The sequence below is a fragment of the Hyperolius riggenbachi genome, chromosome 9 (assembly GCF_040937935.1).
Source record: "Hyperolius riggenbachi isolate aHypRig1 chromosome 9, aHypRig1.pri, whole genome shotgun sequence".
NCBI classification, from domain to species: domain Eukaryota; kingdom Metazoa; phylum Chordata; class Amphibia; order Anura; family Hyperoliidae; genus Hyperolius; species Hyperolius riggenbachi.
Window position 1 is genome coordinate 120913419 of NC_090654.1, and position 25758 is coordinate 120939176.

General features: G+C 42.9%; 2 protein-coding genes across 2 annotated transcripts; both read right to left on the reverse strand.

Annotated features, from left to right (window-relative positions):
• Positions 1–5612: 5612 nt before the first annotated feature.
• LOC137533553 (Duffy receptor gamma form-like) lies at positions 5613–6300 on the reverse strand. The gene is made up of 2 exons (XM_068254921.1): positions 6185–6300; positions 5613–6003 (listed from the first exon to the last, which is right to left on the reverse strand). Exons 1-2 carry the CDS (start codon positions 6298–6300, stop codon positions 5613–5615), a joined length of 507 nt encoding a protein of 168 aa, XP_068111022.1.
• Positions 6301–8441: 2141 nt separating this feature from the next.
• On the reverse strand, positions 8442–18194 carry LOC137533554 (trichohyalin-like). Its single transcript, XM_068254922.1, has 5 exons — positions 17932–18194; positions 12850–13091; positions 12150–12390; positions 10319–10558; positions 8442–9012 (listed from the first exon to the last, which is right to left on the reverse strand). Exons 1-5 carry the CDS (start codon positions 18192–18194, stop codon positions 8442–8444), a joined length of 1557 nt encoding a protein of 518 aa, XP_068111023.1.
• Between the last annotated feature and the right edge of the window lie 7564 nt (positions 18195–25758).

The following is a 25758-nucleotide window of genomic DNA, read 5'->3' on the forward strand; positions in this document are numbered from 1 at the left end:
TCTCGATGTCATGTCTTACGATGTCTTGTCTTGCGATGTTTTGTCTCTCGATGTCTTCTCTTGCGATGTTATGTCTTGCAATGTCTTCTCTTGTCTTGCGATGTGTTGTCTTGCGATGTGTTGTCTCTCGATGTCTTGACTCTCGATATCTTGTCTTACAATGTCTTCTCATGTCTTGCGATGTTTTGTCTCTCGATGTCTTGTCTCTCGATATCTTGTCTTACAATGTCTTCTCATGTCTTGCGATGTCTTGTCTCTCGATGTCGTGTCTCGCGATGTCGTGTCTCGCGATGTCGTGTCTCGCGATGTCTTGTCTTGCGATGTCTTGTCTTGCGATGTCTTGTTTTGCGATGTCTTGTCGTGCGATGTCTTGTCTTACGTCTTGTCTTGTGATGTCTTCTCATGTCTTGCGATGTTTTGACTCTCGACGTCTTGTCTTTTGATGTCTTGTCTCTCGATGTCTTCTCTTGTGATGTCTTGTCTTGCGACGTCTTCTCTTGCGATGTATTCTCTTGCTATGTTATGTCTTGCAATGTCTTCTCATGTCTTGCGATGTCTTGTCTCTCGATGTCATGTCTTACGATGTCTTGTCTTGCGATGTTTTGTCTCTCGATGTCTTCTCTTGCGATGTTATGTCTTGCAATGTCTTCTCTTGTCTTGCGATGTGTTGTCTTGCGATGTCTTGTCTCTCGATGTCATGTCTTACGATGTCTTGTCTTACGATGTCTTCTCACGTCTTGCGATGTTTTGTCTCTCGATATCTTCTCTTGTGATGTCTTGTCTTGCGATGTCTTGTCTCTCGATGTGTTGACTCTCGATGTGTTGACTCTCGATGTGTTGACTCTCGATGTCTTGTGATGTCTTCTCATATCTTGTGATATTTTGTCTCTCGATGTCTTGTCTTGTGATGTCTTGTCTCTCGATGTCTTGTCTTGTGATGTCTTGTCTCTCGATGTCTTCTCTTGTGATGTCTTGTCTTGCGACGTCTTCTCTTGCGATATTATGTCTTGCAATGTCTTCTCAGGTCTTGCGATGTCTTGTCTCTCGATGTCTTGACTCTCGATGTCTTGTATTGAGAGGTCTTGTCTCGCGATGTCTTGTCTTGCGATTTCTTATCTTGCGATAATATGTCTTCTAATGTCTTGTGATGTATTTTCATGCGATGTCTTGTCTCTCTATGTCTTGTCTTACGATGTCTTGTCTTGCGATGTCTTCTCATGTCTTGCTATGTCTTGTCTAGCGATATCTTTTCTCTCGATGTCATGTCTTACAATGTCTTATCTTACGATGTCTTCTCATGTCTTGCGATGTTTTGTCTCTCGATACCTTCTCTTGTGATGTCGTCTTGTGATGTCTTGTCTTGCAATGTCTTGTCTTGCGATTTCTTGTCTCTCGATGTCATGTCTTACGATGTCTTGTCTTGTGATGTTTTGTCTCTCCATGTCTTCTCTTGCGATGTTATGTCTTGCAATGTCTTCTCTTGTCTTGCGATGTCTTGTCTTGCGATGTCTTGTCTCACGATGTCTTGTCGTGCGATGTCTTGTCGTGCGATGTCTTGACTCTCGATGTCTTGACTCTCGATGTCTTGTATTACGATGTCTTGTCTTGCGATGTCTTCTCTTGCGATGTCTTGACTCTCGATGTCTTGTTATGCGATGTCTTCTAATGTCTTGTGACGTCTTTTCTTGCGATGTCTTGTCTCTCGATGTCTTGTCCTACGATGTCTTGTCTTGCGATGTCTTCTCATGTCTTCCGATGTCTTGACTCTAGATGTCTTGTCTCTTGATGCCTTGTCTCTCGATGTCTTCTCACGTCTTGCGATGTTTTGTCTCTCGATATCTTCTCTTGTGATGTCTGGTCTTGCGATGTCTTGTCTTTTGATGTCTTGACTCTCGATGTCTTGTCTTGCGATGTCTAGTCTCACGATGTCTTGTCGTGCGATCTCTAGTCTCACGATGTCTTGTCGTGCGATGTCTTGACTCTCGATGTCTTGTCTTACGAGGTCTTCTCATGTCTTGCGATGTTTTGTCTCTCGATACCTTCTCTTGTGATGTCGTCTTGTGAGGTCTTGTCTTGCGATTTCTTGTCTCTCGATGTCATGTCTTACGAAGTCTTGCGATGTTTTGTCTCTCGATGTTTTCTCTTGCGATGTTATGTCTTGCAATGTCTTCTCTTGTCTTGCGATGTCTTGTCTTGCGATGTCTTGTCTCACGATGTCTTGTCGTGCGATGTCTTGACTCTCGATGTCTTGTATTACGATGTCTTGTCTTGTGATGTCTTCTCATGTCTTGCGATGTTTTATCTCTCGATGTCTTCTCTTGTGATGTCTTGACTTGCGATGTCTTGTCTTGCGATGTCTTGTCTTGCGATGTCTTGACTCTCGATGTCTTGTTATGCGATGTCTTCTAATGTTTTGTGACGTCTTTTCTTGCGACATCTTGCCTCTCGATGTCTTGTCTTACGATGTCTTCTCATGTCTTCCGATGTTTTGTCTCTCGATATCTTCTCTTGTGATGTCTTGTCTTGCGTTGTCTTGTCTCTCGATGTCTTGTCTTACGATGTTTTGTCTTGTAATGTCTTCTCATGTCTTACGATGTCTTGTCGTGCGATGTCTTGACTCAGGATGTCTTGTATTACGATGTCTTGTCTTGTGATGTCTTCTCATGTCTTGCGATGTTTTGTCTCTCGATGTCTTCTCTTGTGATGTCTTGTCTTGCGACGTCTTCTCTTGCGATGTATTCTCCTGCTATGTTATGTCTTGCAACGTCTCCTCATGTCTTGTCTTGCGATGTCATGTCTTGCGATGTCTTGTCTCTCGATGTCTTGTCTTCCGATGTCTTCTCATGTCTTGCGATGTCTTGTCTCTCGATGTCTTCTCTTGTGATGTCTTGTCTTGTGACGTCTTCTCTTGCGATGTTATGTCTTGCAATGTCTTCACTGGTCTTGTGAGGTCTTGTCTTGCAATGTCTTGTCTCTCGATGTCTTGACTCTTGATGTATTGTCGTGCGATGTCTTCACTCTCGATGTCTTGTCTTCCGATATCTTCTCTTGTGATGTCTTGCGACGTCTTCTCTGGCGATGTTATGTCTTGCAATGTCTTCTCAGGTCTTGCGATGTGTTGTCTTGCGATGTCTTGTCGCTCGATGTCTTGTCTCTCGATGTCATGTCTTACGATGTCTTCTCCCGTCTTGCGATGTTTTGTCTCTCGATATCTTCTCTTGTGATGTCTTGTCTTGCGATGTCTTGTCTCTCCATGTTTTGACTCTCGATGTCTTGTCTTGTCTTGCGATGTCTTGTCTCACGATGTCTTGTCTCGCGATGTCTTGTCTTACGATTTCTTCTCTTGCGATATTATGTCTTCAAATGTCTTGTGATGTATTTTCTTACGATGTCTTGTCTTGCGATGTCTTCTCATGTCTTGCGATGTTTTGTCTCTCGATATCTTCTCTTGTAATGTCGTCTTGTGATGTCTTGTCTTGCAATGTCTTGTCTTGCAATTTCTTGTCTCTCTATGTGTCTTACGATGTCTTGTCTTGCGATGTTTTGTCTTGCGATGCTTTGTCTCTCGATGTCTTCTCTTGCGATGTTATGTCTTGCAATGTCTTGTCTTGTCTTGTCTTGCGATGTCTTGTCTTGCGATGTCTTGACTCTCGATGTTTTGACTCTCGATGTCTTGTATTACAATGTCTTGTCTTGTGATGTCTTCTCATGTCTTGTGACGTATTTTCTTGCGATGTCTTGTCTCTCGATGTCTTGTCTTGCGATGTCTTCTAATGTCTTGTGACGTCTTTTCTTGCGATGTCTTGTCTTACGATGTCTTTTCTTGCAATGTCTTCTCATGTCTTGCGATGTCTTGTCTCTAGATGTGTTGTCTCTCTATGTCTTGTCTTATGATGTCTTGTCTTGCGATGTCTTTTCATGTCTTGCGTTGTTTTGTCTCTCGATATCTTCTCTTGTGATGTCTGGTTTTGCGATGTCTTGTCTTTTGATGTCTTGTCTCTCGAGGTCTTGACTCTCGATGTCTTGTCTCTCGATGTCTTGTCTTGCGATGTTTTGTCTTGTGATGTCTTCTCATGTCTTGCGATGTTTTGTCTCTCGATGTATTGTCTCTCAATGTCTTCTCTTGTCATGTCTTGCCTTGCGATGTCTTGCCTTGCGATGTCTTGTCTTGCGATGTCTTGTCGTGCGATGTCTTGTATTACGATGTCTTGTATTACGATGTCTTCTCATGTCTTGCGATGTTTTGTCTCTCGATGTCTTATCTCTCGATGTCTTCTCTTGTGACGTCTTCTCTTGCGATGTATTCTCTTGCTATGTTATGTCTTGCAATGTCTTCTCATGTCTTGCGATGTCTTGTCTTGCGATGTCATGTCTTGTGATGTCTTGTTTCTCGATGTCTTGTCTCTCGATGTCTTGTCTTCTGATGTCTTCTCATGTCTTGTCTCTCGATGTCTTGTCTCTAGATGTCTGGTCTCTCGATGTCTTCTGTTGTGATGTCTTATCTTGCGACGTCTTCTCTTGCGATGTTATGTCTTGCAATGTCTTCTCAGGTCTTGCGATGTGTTGTCTTGTCTCTCGATGTCTTGTCTCTCGATGTCTTCTCTTGTGATGTCTTGTCTTGCGATGTTATGTCTTGCAATGTCTTCTCAGGTCTTGAGATGTGTTGTCTTGCGATGTCTTGTCTCTCGATGTCTTGTCTCTCGATGTCATGTCTTACGATGTCTTGTCTTACAATGTCTTCTCACGTCTTGCGATGTTTTGTCTCTCGATATCTTCTCTTGTGATGTCTTGTCTTGCGATGTCTTGTCTCTCGATGTGTTGACTCTCGATGTCTTGTCTTACGATGTCTTGTGAGGTCTTCTCATATCTTGTGATGTCTTGTCTCTCGATGTCTTGTCTTGTGATGTCTTGTCTTGCGACGTCTTCTCTTGAGACATCTTCTCTTGCGATATTATGTCTTGCAATGTCTTCTCAGGTCTTGCGATGTCTTGTCTCTCGATGTCTTGTCTTACGATGTCTTCTAATGTCTTGTGACGTCTTTTCTTGCGATGTCTTGTCTCTCGATGTCTTGTCTTACGATGTCTTGTCTTGTGATGTCTTGTCATATCTTGTGATGTCTGGTCTCTCGATGTCTTGTCTTGTGATGTCTTGTCTCTCGATGTCTTCTCTTGTGAGGTCTTGTATTGCGACGTCTTCTCTTGCGATATTATGTCTTGCAATGTCTTCTCAGGTCTTGCGATGTCTTGTCTTGCGATGTCTTGTATTGAGATGTCTTGTCTCGCGATGTCTTGTCTCACGATGTCTTGTCTCGCGATGTCTTGTCTCGCGATGTCTTGTCTCACGATGTCATGTCTTACGATGTCTTGTCTTGCGATGTCTTCTCATGTCTTGCGATGTTTTGTCTCTCGATACCTTCTCTTGTGATGTCGTCTTGTGATGTCTTGTCTTGCGATTTCTTGTCTCTCGATGTCATGTCTTACGATGTCTTGTCTTGCGATGTTTTGTCTCTTGATGTCTTCTCTTGCGATGTTAGGTCTTGCAATGTCTTCTCTTGTCTTGCGATGTCGTCGTGCGATGTCTTGTCGTGCGATGTCTTGACTCTCGATGCCTTGTTATGCGATGTCTTCTAATGTCTTGTGACGTCTTTTCTTGCGATGTTTTGTCTCTCGATGTCTTGTCTTACGATGTCTTGTCTTGCGATGTCTTGTCTTACAATGTCTTCTCACGTCTTGCGATGTTTTGTCTCTCGATATCTTCTCTTGTGAGGTCTGGTCTTGCGATGTCTTCTCTTTTGATGTCTTGTCTCTCGATGTCTTGTCTTGTGAGGTCTTGTCTCTCGATGTCTTCTCTTGTGATGTCTTGTCTTGCGACGTCTTCTCTTGAGACGTCTTCTCTTGCGATATTATGTCTTGCAATATCTTCTCAGGTCTTGCGATGTCTTGTCTCTCGATGTCTTGACTCTCTATGTCTTGTATTGAGAGGTCTTGTCTCGCGATGTCTTGTCTTGCGATATGTCTTCTAATGTCTTGTGATGTATTTTCTTGCGATGTCTTGTCTCTCTATGTCTTGTCTTACGATGTCTTGTCTTGCGATGTCTTCTCATGTCTTGCTATGTCTTGTCTTGCGATATCTTTCTCTCGATGTCTTGTCTCTCGATGACATGTCTTACGACGTCTTGTCTTACGATGTCTTCTCATGTCTTGCGATGTTTTGTCTCTCGATACCTTCTCTTGTGATGTCGTCTTGTGAGGTCTTGTCTTGCAATGTCTTGTCTTGCGATTTCTTGTCTCTCGATGTCATGTCTTACGATGTCTTGTCTTGCGATGCTTTGTCTCTCGATGTTTTCTCATGCTATGTTATGTCTTGCAATGTCTTCTCTTGTCTTGCGATATCTTGTCTCACGATGTCTTGTCTTGCGATGTCTTGACTCTCGATGTCTTGTTATGCGATGTCTTCTAATGTCTTGTGACGTCTTTTCTTGCGACGTCTTGTCTCTCGATGGCTTGTCTTGTGATGTCTTCTTATGTCTTGCGATGTTTTGTCTCTCGATATGTTCTCGTGATGTCTTGTCTTGCGTTGTCTTGTCTCTCGATGTCTTGTCTTACGATGTTTTGTCTTGTAATGTCTTCTCATGTCTTACAATGTCTTGTCGTGCGATGTCTTGACTCAGGATGTCTTGTATTACGATATCTTGTCTTGTGATGTCTTCTCATGTCTTGCGATGTTTTGTCTCTCGATGTCTTCTCTTGTGATGTCTTGTCTTGCGACGTCTTCTCTTGCGATGTATTCTCTTGCTATGTTATGTCTTGCAACGTCTCCTCATGTCTTGTCTTGCGAGGTCTTGTCTCTCGATGTCTTGTCTTCCGATGTCTTCTCATGTCTTGCGTTGTCTTGTCTCTCGATGTCTTGTCTCTCGATGTCTTGTCTTGTGACGTTATGTCTTGCAATGTCTTCACTGGTCTTGTGATGTCTTGCGATGTCTTGTCTCTCGATGTCTTGACTCTCGATGTATTGTCTTACGATGTCTTGTCGTGCGATGTCTTGATTCTCAATGTCTTGACTCTCGATGTCTTGCAATGTCTTCTCATGTCTCGCGATGTTTTGTCTTGCAATGTCTTGTCTCTCGATATCTTGTCTCTCGATGTCTTGTCTCTCGATGTCTTGTCTTCCGATGTCTTCTCTTGTGATGTCTTGTCTTGCGACGTCTTCTCTGGCGATGTTATGTCTTGCAATGTCTTCTCAGGTCTTGCGATGTGTTGTCTTGTGATGTCTTGTCTCTCGATGTCTTGTCTCTCGATGTCATGTCTTACGATGTCTTGTCTTACGATGTCTTGTCTTACGATGTCTTGTCCCGTCTTGCGATGTTTTGTCTCTTGATATCTTCTCTTGTGATGTCTTGTCTTGCGATTTCTTATCTTGCGATATTATGTCTTCAAATGTCTTGTGATGTATTTTCTTCCGATGTCTTGTCTCTCGATGTCTTGTCTTACGATGTCTTCTCATGTCTTGCTATGTCTTGTCTTGCGATGTCTTTTCTCTCAATATCTTGTCTCTCGATGTCATGTCTTACGATGTCTTGTCTTACGATGTCTTGTCTTACGATGTCTTCTCATGTCTTGCGCTGTTTTGTCTCTCGATATCTTCTCTTGTAATGTCGTCTTGTGATGTCTTGTCTTGCAATTTCTTGTCACTCGATGTCATGTCTCTCGATGTCTTCTCTTGCGATGTTATGTCTTGCAATGTCTTCTTTTGTCTTGCGATGTCCTTGAGTCTCGATGTTTTGACTCTCGATGTCTTGTATTACAATGTCTTGTCTTGCGATGTCTTCTAATGTCTTGTGACGTCTTTTCTTGCGATGTCTTGTCTCTCGATGTCTTGTCTCTCGATGCCTTGTCTTACCATGTCTTCTCATGTCTTGCGATGTTTTGTCTCTCGATATCGTCTCTTGTGATGTCTTGTCTTTTGATGTCTTGTCTCTCGATGTCTTGTCTTGCAATGTATTCTAATGTCTTGTGACGTCTTTTCTTGCGATGTCTTCTTACGATGTCTTTTCTTGCGATGTCTTTTCATGTCTTGCGACGTCTTGTCTCTAGATGTCTTGTCTCTCGATGTCTTGTCTTGCGATGTCTTCTCATGTCTTGCGATGTTTTGTCTCTCGATATCTCCTCTTGTGATGTCTGGTCTTGCGATGTCTTGTCTTTTGATGTCTTGACTCTCGATGTCTTGTCTTGTGATGTCTTCTCATGTCTTGCGATGTTTTGTCTCCCGATGTCTTGTCTCTCGATGTCTTGTCTTGCAATGTCTTCTTATGTCTTGCGATGTCTTGTCTCGCGATGTCTTGTCTCTCGATGTCTTGTCTCACGATGTCTTGTCTCGCGAAGTCTTATCAAGAGACAAAACATCGCATGACATGAGGTCTTGTGACGTCTTCTCTTGCTATGTTATATCTTGCAATGACTTCTCATGTCTCGCGATGTCTTGTCTCTCGATGTCTTGTCTTGTGACGTCTTCTCTTGCGATGTTATGTCTTGCAATTTTTTCTCAGGTCTTGCGATTTGTTGTCTTGGGATGTCTTTTTTCTCGAGGTCTTGACTCTCGATGTCTTGACTCTCGATGTCTTGTCTCTCAATGTCTTGTCTCTCGATGTCTTCTAATGTCTTGTGACAACTTTTCTTGCGATGTCTTGTCTCTTGATGTCTTGTCTTACGATGTCTTGTCTTGCGATGTCTTCTCATGTCTTGCGATGTTTTGTCTCTCGATATCTTCCCTTGTGATGTCTGGTCTTTTGATGTTTTGTCTCTCGATGTCTTGACTCTCGAGGTCTTGTCTCTCAATGTCTTGTCTCTCAATGTCTTCTCTTGCGACGTCTTCTCTTGCGAAGTCTTTTCTGGTCTTGCAATGTCTTGTTTTGCGATGTCTTGTCTTGCGATGTCTTGACTCTCGATGTCTTGTCTTGTGAGGTCTTGTCTTTCGATGTCTTGACTCTCGAGGTCTTGTCTTGCGATGTCTGGTCTTACGATGTTTTGTCTTGCGATGTCTTCTCATGTCTTGCGATGTCTTGTCTTGCGATGTCTTGTCTCTCGATGTCTTCTCATGTCTTGCGATGTTTTGTCTCTCGATATGTTCTCTTTTGATATCTTGTCTTGCGATGTCTTGCCTCTCAATGTCTTGCCTCTCTATGTCTTGTCTTTTGATGATTTGTCTCTCGATGTCTTCTCTTGTGATGTCTTGTCTTGCGATGTTATGTCTTGCAATGTCTTCTCAGGTCTTGCGATGTCTTGTTTCTCGATGTCATGTCTTACGATGTCTTCTCATGTCTTGCGATGTTTTGTCTCTCGATATCTTCTTTTGTGATGTCTTCTCTTGCGACGTCTTCTCTTGCGATGTTATGTCTTGCAATGTCTTCTCAGGTCAAGCGATGTGTTGTCTTGCGATGTCTTGTCTCTCGATATCTTGTCTCTCTATGTCTTCTCTTGTGATGTCTTGTCTTGCGACGTCTTCTCCTGCGATGTATTCTCTTGCTATGTTATGTCTTGCAATGTCTTCTCATGTCTTGCGATGTCTTGTCTCTCGATATCTTGTCTCTCGATGTCTTCTCTTGTGATGTCTTCTCTTGCGACGTCTTCTCTTGCGATGTTATGTCTTGCAATGTCTTCTTATGTCTTGTCTTGCGATGTCTTGTCTCTCAAATGGCTTGTCTCTTGATGTCTTGTCTCTTGATGTCTTGACTTGTGATGTCTTCTCATGTCTTGCGATGTTTTGTCTCTTCATGTCTTGTCTCTCGATATCTTCTCTTGCGATGTCTTGTCTTGCGATGTCTTGTCTCTCGATGTGTTGCCTCTCGATGTCTTGTCTTACAATGTCTTGCGATGTCTTCTCATATCTTGTGATATTTTGTCTCTCGATGTCTTGTCTCTCGATGTCTTCTCTTGTGATGTCTTGTCTTGAGACGTCTTCTCTTGCGATGTTATGTCTTGCAATGTCTTCTCAGGTCAAGCGATGTGTTGTCTTGCGATGTCTTGTCTCTCGATATCTTGTCTCTCGATGTCTTTTCTTGCGATGTCTTGTCTCTCGATGTCTTGTCTTGTGAGGTCTTGTCTTGCGACGTCTTCTCTTGCTATGTTATGTCTTGCAATGTCTTGTCTCGTGATGTCTTGTCTCTCGATGTCTTGTCTGGTGATGTCTTGTCTCTCGATGTCTTCTCTTGTGATGTCTTGTCTTGCGACGTCTTTTCTTGCGATGTTATGCCTTGCAACGTCTTCTCAGGTCTTGCGATGTGTTGTCTTGCGATGTCTTGTCTCTCGATGTCATATCTTACGATGTCTTGACTCTCGATGTCTTCTCACGTCTTGCAATGTTTTGTCTCTCGATATCTTCTCTTGTGATGTCTTGCAATGTCTTGACTCTCGATGTCTTGTTGTGCGATGTCTTCTCTTGTGAGGTGTTCTCATATCTTGCGATGTCTTGTCTTTCGATGTCTTGTCTCTCGATGTCTTGTCTCTCGAAGTCTTCTTTTGTGATGTCTTGTCTTGCGACGTCTTCTCTTGAGAGGTCTTCTCTTGCGATATTATGTCTTGCAATGTCTTCTCAGGTCTTGCGATGTCTTGTCTCGCGAGGTCTTGTCTTGCAATGTCTTGTCGTGCGATGTTTTGTCTCTTGATGTCTTGTCTTTTGATGTCTTGTCTCTCTATGTCTTCTCTTGTGATGTCTTGTCTTGCGACGTCTTCTCTTGAGAGGTCTTCTCTTGCGATGTTATGTCTTGCAATGTCTTCTCTTGTCTTGCGATGTCTTGTCTTGCGATGTCTTCTCTCGATGTCTTGACTCACGATGTCGTCGTGTAATGTTTTGTCGTGCGATGTCTTGACTCTCGATGTCTTCTATTACGATGTCTTGTCTTGTGATGTCTTCTCATGTCTTGCGATGTTTTGTCTCTCGATGTCTTGTCTCTCGATTTCTTCTCTTTTGAGGTCTTGTCTTGCGACGTCTTCTCTTGCTATGTTATGTCTTGCAATGTCTTCTCATGTCTTGCGATGTTTTGTCTCTCGATGTCTTGTCTCTCGATGTCTTGTGACGTCTTGTCTTGCGATGTTATGTCTTGCAATTTCTTCTTAGGTCTTGCGATGTGTTGTCTTGGGATGTCTTGTTTCTCGATGTCTTGTCTCTCGATGTCTTGTCTTACGATGTCTTGTCTTGCGATGTCTTCTCATGTCTTACGATGTTTTGTCTCTCGATATCTTCTCTTGTGATGACTGGTCTTTTGATGTCTTGTCTCTCGATGTCTTGACTCTCGATGTCTTGTCTTGTGAGGTGTTCTCATATCTTGCGATTTTTTGTCTCTCGATGTCTTGTATTACGATGTCTTGTCTTGTGATGTCTTCTCATGTCTTGCGATGTTTTGTCTCTCGATATCTTCTCTTGTGATGTCTTGCAATGTCTTGACTCTCGATGTCTTGTCGTGCGATATCTTCTCTTGTGAGGTGTTCTCATATCTTGCGATGTCTTGTCTCTCGATGTCTTGTCTCTCGAGGTCTTCTTTTGTGATGTCTTGTCTTGCGACGTCTTGTCTTGCGATATTATGTCTTGCAATGTCTTCTCAGGTCTTGCGATGTCTTGTCTCGCGAGGTCTTGTCTCTCGATGTCTTGTCTTGCAATGTCTTGTCTTGCAATGTCTTGTCTTGCAATGTCTTGTCTTGCAATGTCTTGTCTTGCAATGTCTTGTCTTGCAATGTCTTGTCTTGCAATGTCTTGTCTTGCAATGTCTTGTCGTGCGATGTTTTGTCTCTTGATGTCTTGTCTTTTGATGTCTTGTCTCTCTATGTCTTCTTTTGTGATGTCTTGTCTTGCGACGTCTTGTCTTGCGATATTATGTCTTGCAATGTCTTCTCAGGTCTTGCGATGTCTTGTCTCGCGAGGTCTTGTCTCGCGAGGTCTTGTCTCTCGATGTCTTGTCTTGCAATGTCTTGTCTTGCAATGTCTTGTCTTGCAATGTCTTGTCTTGCAATGTCTTGTCTTGCAATGTCTGGTCGTGCGATGTTTTGTCTCTTGATGTCTTGTCTTTTGATGTCTTGTCTCTCTATGTCTTCTCTTGTGATGTCTTGTCTTGCGGCGTCTTCTCTTGTGATGTATTCTCTTGCTATGTTATGTCTTGCAATGTCTTCTCATGTCTTGCGATGTCTTGTCTCTCGATGTCTTGTCTTACGATGTCTCTTCGTGCGATGTCTTGACTCTCGATGTCTTGACTCTCGATGTTTTGTATTACTATGTCTTGTCTCTCGATGACTTCACTCTCGATGTCTTGTCTCTCGATGTCTTGTCTTGTGATGTCTTGTCTCTCGATGTCTTGTCTTGTGATGTCTTGTCTCTCGATGTTATCTCTTGCGATGTATTCTCCTGCTATGTTATGTCTTGCAATGTCTTCTCATGTCTTGCGATGTCTTGTCTTGCGATGTCTTGACTCTCGATGTCTTCTCATGTCTTGCGATGTTTTGTCTCTCGATATCTTGTCTCTCGATGTCTTGTCTCTCGACGTCTTGTCTCTCAACGTCTTCTCTTGCGATGTTATGTCTTGCAATGTCTTCTCATGTCTTGCGATGTCTTGTTTTGCGATGTCTTTTCTCTCGATGTCTTGTCTCCCGATGTCTTATGTCTTGCGATGTTTTGTCTCTCAATGTCTTGTCTCTCGATGTCTTGTCTCTCGATGTCTTCTCTTGTGATGTCTTGTCTTGCGATGTTATGTCTTGCAATGTCTTCTCAGGTCTTGCGATGTGTTGTCTCGCGATGTCTTGTCTCTCGATGTCATGTCTCTCGATGTCATGTCTTACGATGTCATGTCTTACGATGTCATCTCACGTCTTGCGATGTTTTGTCTCTCGATATCGTCTCTTGTGATGTCTTGTCTTGCGATGTCTTGTCTATCGATGTGTTGACTTTCGATGTCTTGTCTTACGATGTCTTGTGATGTCTTCTCATATCTTGTGATATCTTGTCTTTCGATGTCTTGTCTTGTGATGTCTGGTCTCTCAATGTCTTGTCTTGTGATGTCTGGTCTCTCAATGTCTTGTCTTGTGAGGTCTTCTCTTGAGACGTCTTCTCTTGCGATATTATGTCTTGCAATGTCTTCTCAGGTCTTGCGATGTCTTATCTTGCGATCGCTTGCGATGTCTTGTCTTGCAATGTCTTGTCTCTCGATGTCTTGCGATGTCTTGTCTCGTGATTTGTCTCGCGATGTCTTGCGATTTCTTAACTTGCGATATTATGTCTTCTAATGACTTGTGATGTATTTTCTTGCGATGTCTTGTCTCTCGATATCTTGTCTTACGATGTCTTGTCTTGCATTGTCTTCTCATGTCTTGTCTTGCGATGTCTTGTCTCTCGATGTCATGTCTTACGATGTCTTGTCTTACGATGTCTTCTCATGTCTTGCGAGGTTTTGTCTCTCGATATCTTCTCTTGTGATGTCGTCTTGTGGTGTCTTGTCTTGCAATGTCTTGTCTTGCGATGTTTTGTCTCTCGATGTCTTCTCTTGCGATGTTATGTCATGCAATGTCTTGTCTCGCGATGTCTTGTCTCACGATGTCTTGTCGTGCGATGTCTTGTCGTGCGATGTCTTGTCGTGCGATGTCTTGACTCTCGATGTCTTGACTCTCGATGTCTTGTATTACGATGTCTTGTCTTGTGATGTCTTCTCATGTCTTGCGATGTTTTGTCTCTCGAAGTCTTCTCTTGTGAGGTCTTGTCTCTCGATGTCTTGTCTCTCGATGTCGTCTCTCGATGTCTTCTCACGTCTTGCGATGTTTTGTCTCTCGATATCTTCTCTTGTGATGTCTGGTCTTGCGATGTCTTGTCTTTTGATGTCTTGTCTCTCGATGTCTTGTCTCTCGATGTCTTGTCTCTCGATGTCTTGTCTTGTAATGTCTTCTCATGTCTTGCGATGTTTTGTCTCTCGATATCTTCTCTTGTGATGTTTTGTCTTGCGATGTCTTCTCATGCCTTGTGACGTCTATTCTTGCAATGTCTTGTCTCTCGATGTCTTATCTTACGATGTCTTGTCTTGCGATGTATTCTCATGTCTTGCGATGTCTTATCTATAGATGTCTTGTCTCTCGATGTCATGTCTTACGATGTCTTGTCTTGCGATGTTTTGTCTCTCGATGTCTTCTCTTGCGATGTTATGTCTTGCAATGTCTTCTCTTGTCTTGCGATGTGTTGTCTTGCGATGTCTTGTCTCTCGATGTCTTGACTCTCGATATCTTGTCTTACAATGTCTTCTCATGTCTTGCGATGTTTTGTCTCTCGATGTCTTGTCTCTCGATATCTTGTCTTACAATGTCTTCTCATGTCTTGCGATGTTTTGTCTCTCGATGTCTTGTCTCTCGATGTCGTGTCTCGCGATGTCTTGTCTCGCGATGTCTTGTCTCGCGATGTCTTGTCTTGCGATGTCTTGTTTTGCGATGTCTTGTCGTGCGATGTCTTGTCTTACGTCTTGTCTTGTGATGTCTTCTCATGTCTTGTGATGTTTTGACTCTCGACGTCTTGTCTTTTGATGTCTTGTCTCTCGATGTCTTCTCTTGTGATGTCTTGTCTTGCGACGTCTTCTCTTGCGATGTATTCTCTTGCTATGTTATGTCTTGCAATGTCTTCTCATGTCTTGCGATGTCTTGTCTCTCGATGTCATGTCTTACGATGTCTTGTCTTGCGATGTTTTGTCTCTCGATGTCTTCTCTTGCGATGTTATGTCTTGCAATGTCTTCTCTTGTCTTGCGATGTGTTGTCTTGCGATGTCTTGTCTCTCGATGTCATGTCTTACGATGTCTTGTCTTACGATGTCTTCTCACGTCTTGCGATGTTTTGTCTCTCGATATCTTCTCTTGTGATGTCTTGTCTTGCGATGTCTTGTCTCTCGATGTGTTGACTCTCGATGTGTTGACTCTCGATGTGTTGACTCTCGATGTCTTGTGATGTCTTCTCATATCTTGTGATATTTTGTCTCTCGATGTCTTGTCTTGTGATGTCTTGTCTCTCGATGTCTTGTCTTGTGATGTCTTGTCTCTCGATGTCTTGTCTTGTGATGTCTTGTCTTGCGACGTCTTCTCTTGCGATATTATGTCTTGCAATGTCTTCTCAGGTCTTGCGATGTCTTGTCTCTCGATGTCTTGACTCTCGATGTCTTGTATTGAGAGGTCTTGTCTCGCGATGTCTTGTCTTGCGATTTCTTATCTTGTGATATTATGTCTTCTAATGTCTTGTGATGTATTTTCATGCGATGTCTTGTCTCTCTATGTCTTGTCTTACGATGTCTTGTCTTGTGATGTCTTCTCATGTCTTGCGATGTTTTATCTCTCGATGTCTTCTCTTGTGATGTCTTGACTTGCGATGTCTTGTCTTGCGATGTCTTGTCTTGCGATGTCTTGACTCTCGATGTCTTGTTATGCGATGTCTTCTAATGTTTTGTGACGTCTTTTCTTGCGACATCTTGCCTCTCGATGTCTTGTCTTACGATGTCTTCTCATGTCTTCCGATGTTTTGTCTCTCGATATCTTCTCTTGTGATGTCTTGTCTTGCGTTGTCTTGTCTCTCGATGTCTTGTCTTACGATGTTTTGTCTTGTAATGTCTTCTCATGTCTTACGATGTCTTGTCGTGCGATGTCTTGACTCAGGATGTCTTGTATTACGATGTCTTGTCTTGTGATGTCTTCTCATGTCTTGCGATGTTTTGTCTCTCGATGTCTTCTCTTGTGATGTCTTGTCTTGCGACGTCTTCTCTTGCGATGTATTCTCCTGCTATGTTATGTCTTGCAACGTCTCCTCATGTCTTGTCTTGCGATGTCATGTCTTGCGATGTCTTGTCTCTCGATGTCTTGTCTTCCGATGTCTTCTCATGTCTTGCGATGTCTTGTCTCTCGATGTCTTCTCTTGTGATGTCTTGTCTTGTGACGTCTTCTCTTGCGATGTTATGTCTTGCAATGTCTTCACTGGTCTTGTGATGTCTTGTCTTGCAATGTCTTGTCTCTCGATGTCTTGACTCTCGATGTATTGCCGTGCGATGTCTTGACTCTCGATGTCTTGTCTTCCGATATCTTCTCTTGTGATGTCTTGCGACGTCTTCTCTGGCGATGTTATGTCTTGCAATGTCTTCTCAGGTCTTGCGATGTGTTGTCTTGCGATGTCTTGTCGCTCGATGTCTTGTCTCTCGATGTCATGTCTTACGATGTCTTCTCCCGTCTTGCGATGTTTTGTCTCTCGATATCTTCTCTTGTGATGTCTTGTCTTGCGATGTCTTGTCTCTCCATGTTTTGACTCTCGATGTCTTGTCTTGTCTTGCGATGTCTTGTCTCACGATGTCTTGTCTCGCGATGTCTTGTCTTACGATTTCTTCTCTTGCGATATTATGTCTTCAAATGTCTTGTGATGTATTTTCTTACGATGTCTTGTCTTGCGATGTCTTCTCATGTCTTGCGATGTTTTGTCTCTCGATATCTTCTCTTGTAATGTCGTCTTGTGATGTCTTGTCTTGCAATGTCTTGTCTTGCAATTTCTTGTCTCTCTATGTGTCTTACGATGTCTTGTCTTGCGATGTTTTGTCTTGCGATGCTTTGTCTCTCGATGTCTTCTCTTGCGATGTTATGTCTTGCAATGTCTTGTCTTGTCTTGCGATGTCTTGTCTTGCGATGTCTTGACTCTCGATGTTTTGACTCTCGATGTCTTGTATTACAATGTCTTGTCTTGTGATGTCTTCTCATGTCTTGTGACGTATTTTCTTGCGATGTCTTGTCTCTCGATGTCTTGTCTTGCGATGTCTTCTAATGTCTTGTGACGTCTTTTCTTGCGATGTCTTGTCTTACGATGTCTTTTCTTGCAATGTCTTCTCATGTCTTGCGATGTCTTGTCTCTAGATGTGTTGTCTCTCTATGTCTTGTCTTATGATGTCTTGTCTTGCGATGTCTTTTCATGTCTTGCGTTGTTTTGTCTCTCGATATCTTCTCTTGTGATGTCTGGTTTTGCGATGTCTTGTCTTTTGATGTCTTGTCTCTCGAGGTCTTGACTCTCGATGTCTTGTCTCTCGATGTCTTGTCTTGCGATGTCTTCTAATGTCTTGCGATGTCTTGTCTCTCGATGTCTTCTCTTACGATGTTTTGTCTTGTGATGTCTTCTCATGTCTTGCGATGTTTTGTCTCTCCATGTATTGTCTCTCAATGTCTTCTCTTGTCATGTCTTGCCTTGCGATGTCTTGCCTTGCGATGTCTTGTCTTGCGATGTCTTGTCGTGCGATGTCTTGTATTACGATGTCTTGTATTACGATGTCTTCTCATGTCTTGCGATGTTTTGTCTCTCGATGTCTTATCTCTCGATGTCTTCTCTTGTGACGTCTTCTCTTGCGATGTATTCTCTTGCTATGTTATGTCTTGCAATGTCTTCTCATGTCTTGCGATGTCTTGTCTTGCGATGTCATGTCTTGTGATGTCTTGTTTCTCGATGTCTTGTCTCTCGATGTCTTGTCTTCTGATGTCTTCTCATGTCTTGCGATGTCTTGTCTCTCGATGTCTTGTCTCTAGATGTCTGGTCTCTCTATGTCTTCTGTTGTGATGTCTTATCTTGCGACGTCTTCTCTTGCGATGTTATGTCTTGCAATGTCTTCTCAGGTCTTGCGATGTGTTGTCTTGTCTCTCGATGTCTTGTCTCTCGATGTCTTCTCTTGTGATGTCTTGTCTTGCGATGTTATGTCTTGCAATGTCTTCTCAGGTCTTGAGATGTGTTGTCTTGCGATGTCTTGTCTCTCGATGTCTTGTCTCTCGATGTCATGTCTTACGATGTCTTGTCTTACAATGTCTTCTCACGTCTTGCGATGTTTTGTCTCTCGATATCTTCTCTTGTGATGTCTTGTCTTGCGATGTCTTGTCTCTCGATGTGTTGACTCTCGATGTCTTGTCTTACGATGTCTTGTGAGGTCTTCTCATATCTTGTGATGTCTTGTCTCTCGATGTCTTGTCTTGTGATGTCTTGTCTTGCGACGTCTTCTCTTGAGACATCTTCTCTTGCGATATTATGTCTTGCAATGTCTTCTCAGGTCTTGCGATGTCTTGTCTCTCGATGTCTTGTCTTGCGATGTCTTCTAATGTCTTGTGACGTCTTTTCTTGCGATGTCTTGTCTCTCGATGTCTTGTCTTACGATGTCTTGTCTTGTGATGTCTTCTCATATCTTGTGATGTCTGGTCTCTCGATGTCTTGTCTTGTGATGTCTTGTCTCTCGATGTCTTCTCTTGTGAGGTCTTGTATTGCGACGTCTTCTCTTGCGATATTATGTCTTGCAATGTCTTCTCAGGTCTTGCGATGTCTTGTCTTGCGATGTCTTGTATTGAGATGTCTTGTCTCGCGATGTCTTGTCTCACGATGTCTTGTCTCGCGATGTCATGTCTTACGATGTCTTGTCTTGCGATGTCTTCTCATGTCTTGCGATGTTTTGTCTCCCGATACCTTCTCTTGTGATGTCGTCTTGTGATGTCTTGTCTTGCGATTTCTTGTCTCTCGATGTCATGTCTTACGATGTCTTGTCTTGCGATGTTTTGTCTCTTGATGTCTTCTCTTGCGATGTTAGGTCTTGCAATGTCTTCTCTTGTCTTGCGATGTCTTGTCGTGCGATGTCTTGTCGTGCGATGTCTTGACTCTCGATGCCTTGTTATGCGATGTCTTCTAATGTCTTGTGACGTCTTTTCTTGCGATGTTTTGTCTCTCGATGTCTTGTCTTACGATGTCTTGTCTTGCGATGTCTTGTCTTACAATGTCTTCTCACGTCTTGCGATGTTTTGTCTCTCGATATCTTCTCTTGTGAGGTCTGGTCTTGCGATGTCTTCTCTTTTGATGTCTTGTCTCTCGATGTCTTGTCTTGTGAGGTCTTGTCTCTCGATGTCTTCTCTTGTGATGTCTTGTCTTGCGACGTCTTCTCTTGAGACGTCTTCTCTTGCGATATTATGTCTTGCAATGTCTTCTCAGGTCTTGCGATGTCTTGTCTCTCGATGTCTTGACTCTCTATGTCTTGTATTGAGAGGTCTTGTCTCGCGATGTCTTGTCTTGCGATATGTCTTCTAATGTCTTGTGATGTATTTTCTTGCGATGTCTTGTCTCTCTATGTCTTGTCTTACGATGTCTTGTCTTGCGATGTCTTCTCATGTCTTGCTATGTCTTGTCTTGCGATATCTTTCTCTCGATGTCTTGTCTCTCGATGACATGTCTTACGACGTCTTGTCTTACGATGTCTTCTCATGTCTTGCGATGTTTTGTCTCTCGATACCTTCTCTTGTGATGTCGTCTTGTGAGGTCTTGTCTTGCAATGTCTTGTCTTGCGATTTCTTGTCTCTCGATGTCATGTCTTACGATGTCTTGTCTTGCGATGCTTTGTCTCTCGATGTTTTCTCATGCTATGTTATGTCTTGCAATGTCTTCTCTTGTCTTGCGATGTCTTGTCTTGCGATATCTTGTCTCACGATGTCTTGTCTTGCGATGTCTTGACTCTCGATGTCTTGTTATGCGATGTTTTCTAATGTCTTGTGACGTCTTTTCTTGCGACGTCTTGTCTCTCGATGGCTTGTCTTGTGATGTCTTCTTATGTCTTGCGATGTTTTGTCTCTCGATATGTTCTCGTGATGTCTTGTCTTGCGTTGTCTTGTCTCTCGATGTCTTGTCGTACGATGTTTTGTCTTGTAATGTCTTCTCATGTCTTACGATGTCTTGTCGTGCGATGTCTTGACTCAGGATGTCTTGTATTACGATATCTTGTCTTGTGATGTCTTCTCATGTCTTGCGATGTTTTGTCTCTCGATGTCTTCTCTTGTGATGTCTTGTCTTGCGACGTCTTCTCTTGCGATGTATTCTCTTGCTATGTTATGTCTTGCAACGTCTCCTCATGTCTTGTCTTGCGATGTCTTGTCTCTCGATGTCTTGTCTTCCGATGTCTTCTCATGTCTTGAGTTGTCTTGTCTCTCGATGTCTCGTCTCTCGATGTCTTGTCTTGTGACGTTATGTCTTGCAATGTCTTCACTGGTCTTGTGATGTCTTGCGATGTCTTGTCTCTCGATGTCTTGACTCTCGATGTATTGTCTTACGATGTCTTGTCGTGCGATGTCTTGATTCTCAATGTCTTGACTCTCGATGTCTTGCAATGTCTTCTCATGTCTCGCGATGTTTTGTCTTGCAATGTCTTGTCTCTCGATATCTTGTCTCTCGATGTCTTGTCTCTCGATGTCTTGTCTTCCGATGTCTTCTCTTGTGATGTCTTGTCTTGCGACGTCTTCTCTGGCGATGTTATGTCTTGCAATGTCTTCTCAGGTCTTGCGATGTGTTGTCTTGTGATGTCTTGTCTCTCGATGTCTTGTCTCTCGATGTCATGTCTTACGATGTCTTGTCTTACGATGTCTTGTCTTACAATGTCTTGTCTTACAATGTCTTGTCCCGTCTTGCGATGTTTTGTCTCTTGATATCTTCTCTTGTGATGTCTTGTCTTGCGATTTCTTATCTTGCGATATTATGTCTTCAAATGTCTTGTGATGTATTTTCTTCCGATGTCTTGTCTCTCGATGTCTTGTCTTACGATGTCTTCTCATGTCTTGCTATGTCTTGTCTTGCGATGTCTTTTCTCTCAATATCTTGTCTCTCGATGTCATGTCTTACGATGTCTTGTCTTACGATGTCTTGTCTTACGATGTCTTGTCTTACGATGTCTTGTCTTACGATGTCTTGTCTTACGATGTCTTCTCATGTCTTGCGCTGTTTTGTCTCTCGATATCTTCTCTTGTAATGTCGTCTTGTGATGTCTTGTCTTGCAATTTCTTGTCACTCGATGTCATGTCTCTCGATGTCTTCTCTTGCGATGTTATGTCTTGCAATGTCTTCTTTTGTCTTGCGATGTCTTGAGTCTCGATGTTTTGACTCTCGATGTCTTGTATTACAATGTCTTGTCTTGCGATGTCTTCTAATGTCTTGTGACGTCTTTTCTTGCGATGTCTTGTCTCTCGATGTCTTGTCTCTCGATGCCTTGTCTTACCATGTCTTCTCATGTCTTGCGATGTTTTGTCTCTCGATATCGTCTCTTGTGATGTCTTGTCTTTTGATGTCTTGTCTCTCGATGTCTTGTCTTGCAATGTATTCTAATGTCTTGTGACGTCTTTTCTTGCGATGTCTTCTTACGATGTCTTTTCTTGCGATGTCTTTTCATGTCTTGCGACGTCTTGTCTCTAGATGTCTTGTCTCTCGATGTCTTGTCTTGCGATGTCTTCTCATGTCTTGCGATGTTTTGTCTCTCGATATCTCCTCTTGTGATGTCTGGTCTTGCGATGTCTTGTCTTTTGATGTCTTGACTCTCGATGTCTTGTCTTGTGATGTCTTCTCATGTCTTGCGATGTTTTGTCTCCCGATGTCTTGTCTCTCGATGTCTTGTCTTGCAATGTCTTCTTATGTCTTGCGATGTCTTGTCTCGCGATGTCTTGTCTCTCGATGTCTTGTCTCACGATGTCTTGTCTCGCGAAGTCTTATCAAGAGACAAAACATCGCATGACATGAGGTCTTGTGGCGTCTTCTCTTGCTATGTTATATCTTGCAATGACTTCTCATGTCTCGCGATGTCTTGTCTCTCGATGTCTTGTCTTGTGACGTCTTCTCTTGCGATGTTATGTCTTGCAATTTTTTCTCAGGTCTTGCGATTTGTTGTCTTGGGATGTCTTTTTTCTCGAGGTCTTGACTCTCGATGTCTTGTCTCTCGATGTCTTCTAATGTCTTGTGACAACTTTTCTTGCGATGTCTTGTCTCTTGATGTCTTGTCTTACGATGTCTTGTCTTGCGATGTCTTCTCATGTCTTGCGATGTTTTGTCTCTCGATATCTTCCCTTGTGATGTCTGGTCTTTTGATGTTTTGTCTCTCGATGTCTTGACTCTCGAGGTCTTGTCTCTCAATGTCTTGTCTCTCAATGTCTTCTCTTGCGACGTCTTCTCTTGCGAAGTCTTTTCTGGTCTTGCGATGTCTTGTTTTGCGATGTCTTGTCTTGCGATGTCTTGCGATGTCTTGACTCTCGATGTCTTGTCTTGTGAGGTCTTGTCTTTCGATGTCTTGACTCTCGAGGTCTTGTCTTGCGATGTCTGGTCTTACGATGTTTTGTCTTGCGATGTCTTCTCATGTCTTGCGATGTCTTGTCTTGCGATGTCTTGTCTCTCGATGTCTTCTCATGTCTTGCGATGTTTTGTCTCTCGATATGTTCTCTTTTGATGTCTTGTCTTGCGATGTCTTGCCTCTCAATGTCTTGCCTCTCTATGTCTTGTCTTTTGATGATTTGTCTCTCGATGTCTTCTCTTGTGATGTCTTGTCTTGCGATGTTATGTCTTGCAATGTCTTCTCAGGTCTTGCGATGTCTTGTTTCTCGATGTCATGTCTTACGATGTCTTCTCATGTCTTGCGATGTTTTGTCTCTCGATATCTTCTTTTGTGATGTCTTCTCTTGCGACGTCTTCTCTTGCGATGTTATGTCTTGCAATGTCTTCTCAGGTCAAGCGATGTGTTGTCTTGCGATGTCTTGTCTCTCGATATCTTGTCTCTCGATGTCTTCTCTTGTGATGTCTTGTCTTGCGACGTCTTCTCCTGCGATGTATTCTCTTGCTATGTTATGTCTTGCAATGTCTTCTCATGTCTTGCGATGTCTTGTCTCTCGATATCTTGTCTCTCGATGTCTTCTCTTGTGATGTCTTGTCTTGCGACGTCTTCTCTTGCGATGTTATGTCTTGCAATGTCTTCTTATGTCTTGTCTTGCGATGTCTTGTCTCTCAAATGGCTTGTCTCTTGATGTCTTGTCTCTTGATGTCTTGACTTGTGATGTCTTCTCATGTCTTGCGATGTTTTGTCTCTTCATGTCTTGTCCTTCGATATCTTCTCTTGCGATGTCTTGTCTTGCGATGTCTTGTTTCTCGATGTGTTGCCTCTCGATGTCTTGTCTTACAATGTCTTGCGATGTCTTCTCATATCTTGTGATATTTTGTCTCTCGATGTCTTGTCTCTCGATGTCTTGTCTTGTGATGTCTTGTCTCTCGATGTCTTCTCTTGTGATGTCTTGTCTTGAGACGTCTTCTCTTGCGATGTTATGTCTTGCAATGTCTTCTCAGGTCAAGCGATGTGTTGTCTTGCGATGTCTTGTCTCTCGATATCTTGTCTCTCGATGTCTTTTCTTGCGATGTCTTGTCTCTCGATGTCTTGTCTTGTGATGTCTTGTCTTGCGACGTCTTCTCTTGCTATGTTATGTCTTGCAATGTCTTGTCTCGTGATGTCTTGTCTCTCGATGTCTTGTCTGGTGATGTCTTGTCTCTCGATGTCTTCTCTTGTGATGTCTTGTCTTGCGACGTCTTTTCTTGCGATGTTATGCCTTGCAACGTCTTCTCAGGTCTTGCGATGTGTTGTCTTGCGATGTCTTGTCTCTCGATGTCATATCTTACGATGTCTTGACTCTCGATGTCTTCTCACGTCTTGCAATGTTTTGTCTCTCGATATCTTCTCTTGTGATGTCTTGCAATGTCTTGACTCTCGATGTCTTGTCGTGCGATGTTTTCTCTTGTGAGGTGTTCTCATATCTTGCGATGTCTTGTTTTGCGATGTCTTGTCTCTCGATGTCTTGTCTCTCGAAGTCTTCTTTTGTGATGTCTTGTCTTGCGACGTCTTCTCTTGAGAGGTCTTCTCTTGCGATATTATGTCTTGCAATGTCTTCTCAGGTCTTGCGATGTCTTGTCTCGCGAGGTCTTGTCTCTCGATGTCTTGTCTTGCAATGTCTTGTCTTGCAATGTCTTGTCGTGCGATGTTTTGTCTCTTGATGTCTTGTCTTTTGATGTCTTGTCTCTCTATGTCTTCTCTTGTGATGTCTTGTCTTGCGACGTCTTCTCTTGAGAGGTCTTCTCTTGCGATGTTATGTCTTGCAATGTCTTCTCTTGTCTTGCGATGTCTTGTCTTGCGATGTCTTCTCTCGATGTCTTGACTCACGATGTCTTGTCGTGTAATGTTTTGTCGTGCGATGTCTTGACTCTCGATGTCTTCTATTACGATGTCTTGTCTTGTGATGTCTTCTCATGTCTTGCGATGTTTTGTCTCTCGATGTCTTGTCTCTCGATTTCTTCTCTTTTGAGGTCTTGTCTTGCGACGTCTTCTCTTGCTATGTTATGTCTTGCAATGTCTTCTCATGTCTTGCGATGTTTTGTCTCTCGATGTCTTGTCTCTCGATGTCTTGTGACGTCTTGTCTTGCGATGTTATGTCTTGCAATTTCTTCTTAGGTCTTGCGATGTGTTGTCTTGGGATGTCTTGTTTCTCGATGTCTTGTCTCTCGATGTCTTGTCTTGCGATGTCTTGTCTTGCGATGTCTTCTCATGTCTTACGATGTTTTGTCTCTCGATATCTTCTCTTGTGATGACTGGTCTTTTGATGTCTTGACTCTCGATGTCTTGTCTTGTGAGGTGTTCTCATATCTTGCGATTTTTTGTCTCTCGATGTCTTGTATTACGATGTCTTGTCTTGTGATGTCTTCTCATGTCTTGCGATGTTTTGTCTCTCGATATCTTCTCTTGTGATGTCTTGCAATGTCTTGACTCTCGATGTCTTGTCGTGCGATATCTTCTCTTGTGAGGTGTTCTCATATCTTGCGATGTCTTGTCTCTCGATGTCTTGTCTCTCGATGTCTTCTTTTGTGATGTCTTGTCTTGCGACGTCTTGTCTTGCGATATTATGTCTTGCAATGTCTTCTCAGGTCTTGCGATGTCTTGTCTCGCGAGGTCTTGTCTCTCGATGTCTTGTCTTGCAATGTCTTGTCTTGCAATGTCTTGTCGTGCGATGTTTTGTCTCTTGATGTCTTGTCTTTTGATGTCTTGTCTCTCTATGTCTTCTTTTGTGATGTCTTGTCTTGCGACGTCTTGTCTTGCGATATTATGTCTTGCAATGTCTTCTCAGGTCTTGCGATGTCTTGTCTCGCGAGGTCTTGTCTCGCGAGGTCTTGTCTTGCAATGTCTTGTCTTGCAATGTCTTGTCTTGCAATGTCTTGTCGTGCGATGTTTTGTCTCTTGATGTCTTGTCTTTTGATGTCTTCTCTTGTGATGTCTTGTCTTGCGGCGTCTTCTCTTTTGATGTATTCTCTTGCTATGTTATGTCTTGCAATGTCTTCTCATATCTTGTGATGTCTTGTCTCTCGATGTCTTGTCTCTCGATGTCTTGTCTTGCGACATCTTCTCTTGCGATGTTATGTCTTGCAATGTCTTCTCAGGTCTTGCGATGTTTTGTCTTGCGATGTCTTATCTCTCGATGTCTTCTCTTGTGATGTCTTGTCTTGCGATGTCTTCTCTTGAGAGGTCTTCTCTTGCGATGTTATGTCTTGCAATGTCTTCTCTTGTCTTGCGATGTCTTGTCTTGCGATGTCTTCTCTCGATGTCTTGACTCACGATGTCTTGTCGTGTAATGTTTTGTCGTGCGATGTCTTGACTCTCGATGTCTTCTATTACGATGTCTTGTCTTGTGATGTCTTCTCATGTCTTGCGATGTTTTGTCTCTCGATGTCTTGTCTCTCGATTTCTTCTCTTTTGAGGTCTTGTCTTGCGACGTCTTCTCTTGCTATGTTATGTCTTGCAATGTCTTCTCATGTCTTGCGATGTTTTGTCTCTCGATGTCTTGTCTCTCGATGTCTTGTGACGTCTTGTCTTGCGATGTTATGTCTTGCAATTTCTTCTTAGGTCTTGCGATGTGTTGTCTTGGGATG

What these genes read in the sequence shown, in the direction of transcription:
- LOC137533553 (XM_068254921.1), bottom strand. Translation starts at nt 6,300, where the DNA reads ATGACATCGAGAGACAAGAAATCGCAAGACAAGACATTGCAAGACAAG. An exon ending in GCAAGACATGAGAAGACATC is followed by an intron (nt 6,004 to 6,184) that starts GTAAGACAAGAC and finishes ACATATCGCAAG; the next exon opens with ACAAGACATCGCGAGACAAG.
- LOC137533554 (XM_068254922.1), bottom strand. Translation starts at nt 18,194, where the DNA reads ATGAGAAGACATCACAAGACAAGACATCGTAAGACAAGACATCGAGAG. An exon ending in AGAAGACCTCACAAGACATC is followed by an intron (nt 13,092 to 17,931) that starts GTAAGACAAGAC and finishes TAATATCGCAAG; the next exon opens with AGAAGACGTCTCAAGAGAAG. An exon ending in GAGACAAAACATCGCAAGAC is followed by an intron (nt 12,391 to 12,849) that starts GTGAGATGACAT and finishes ATAACATAGCAG; the next exon opens with GAGAATACATCGCAAGAGAT.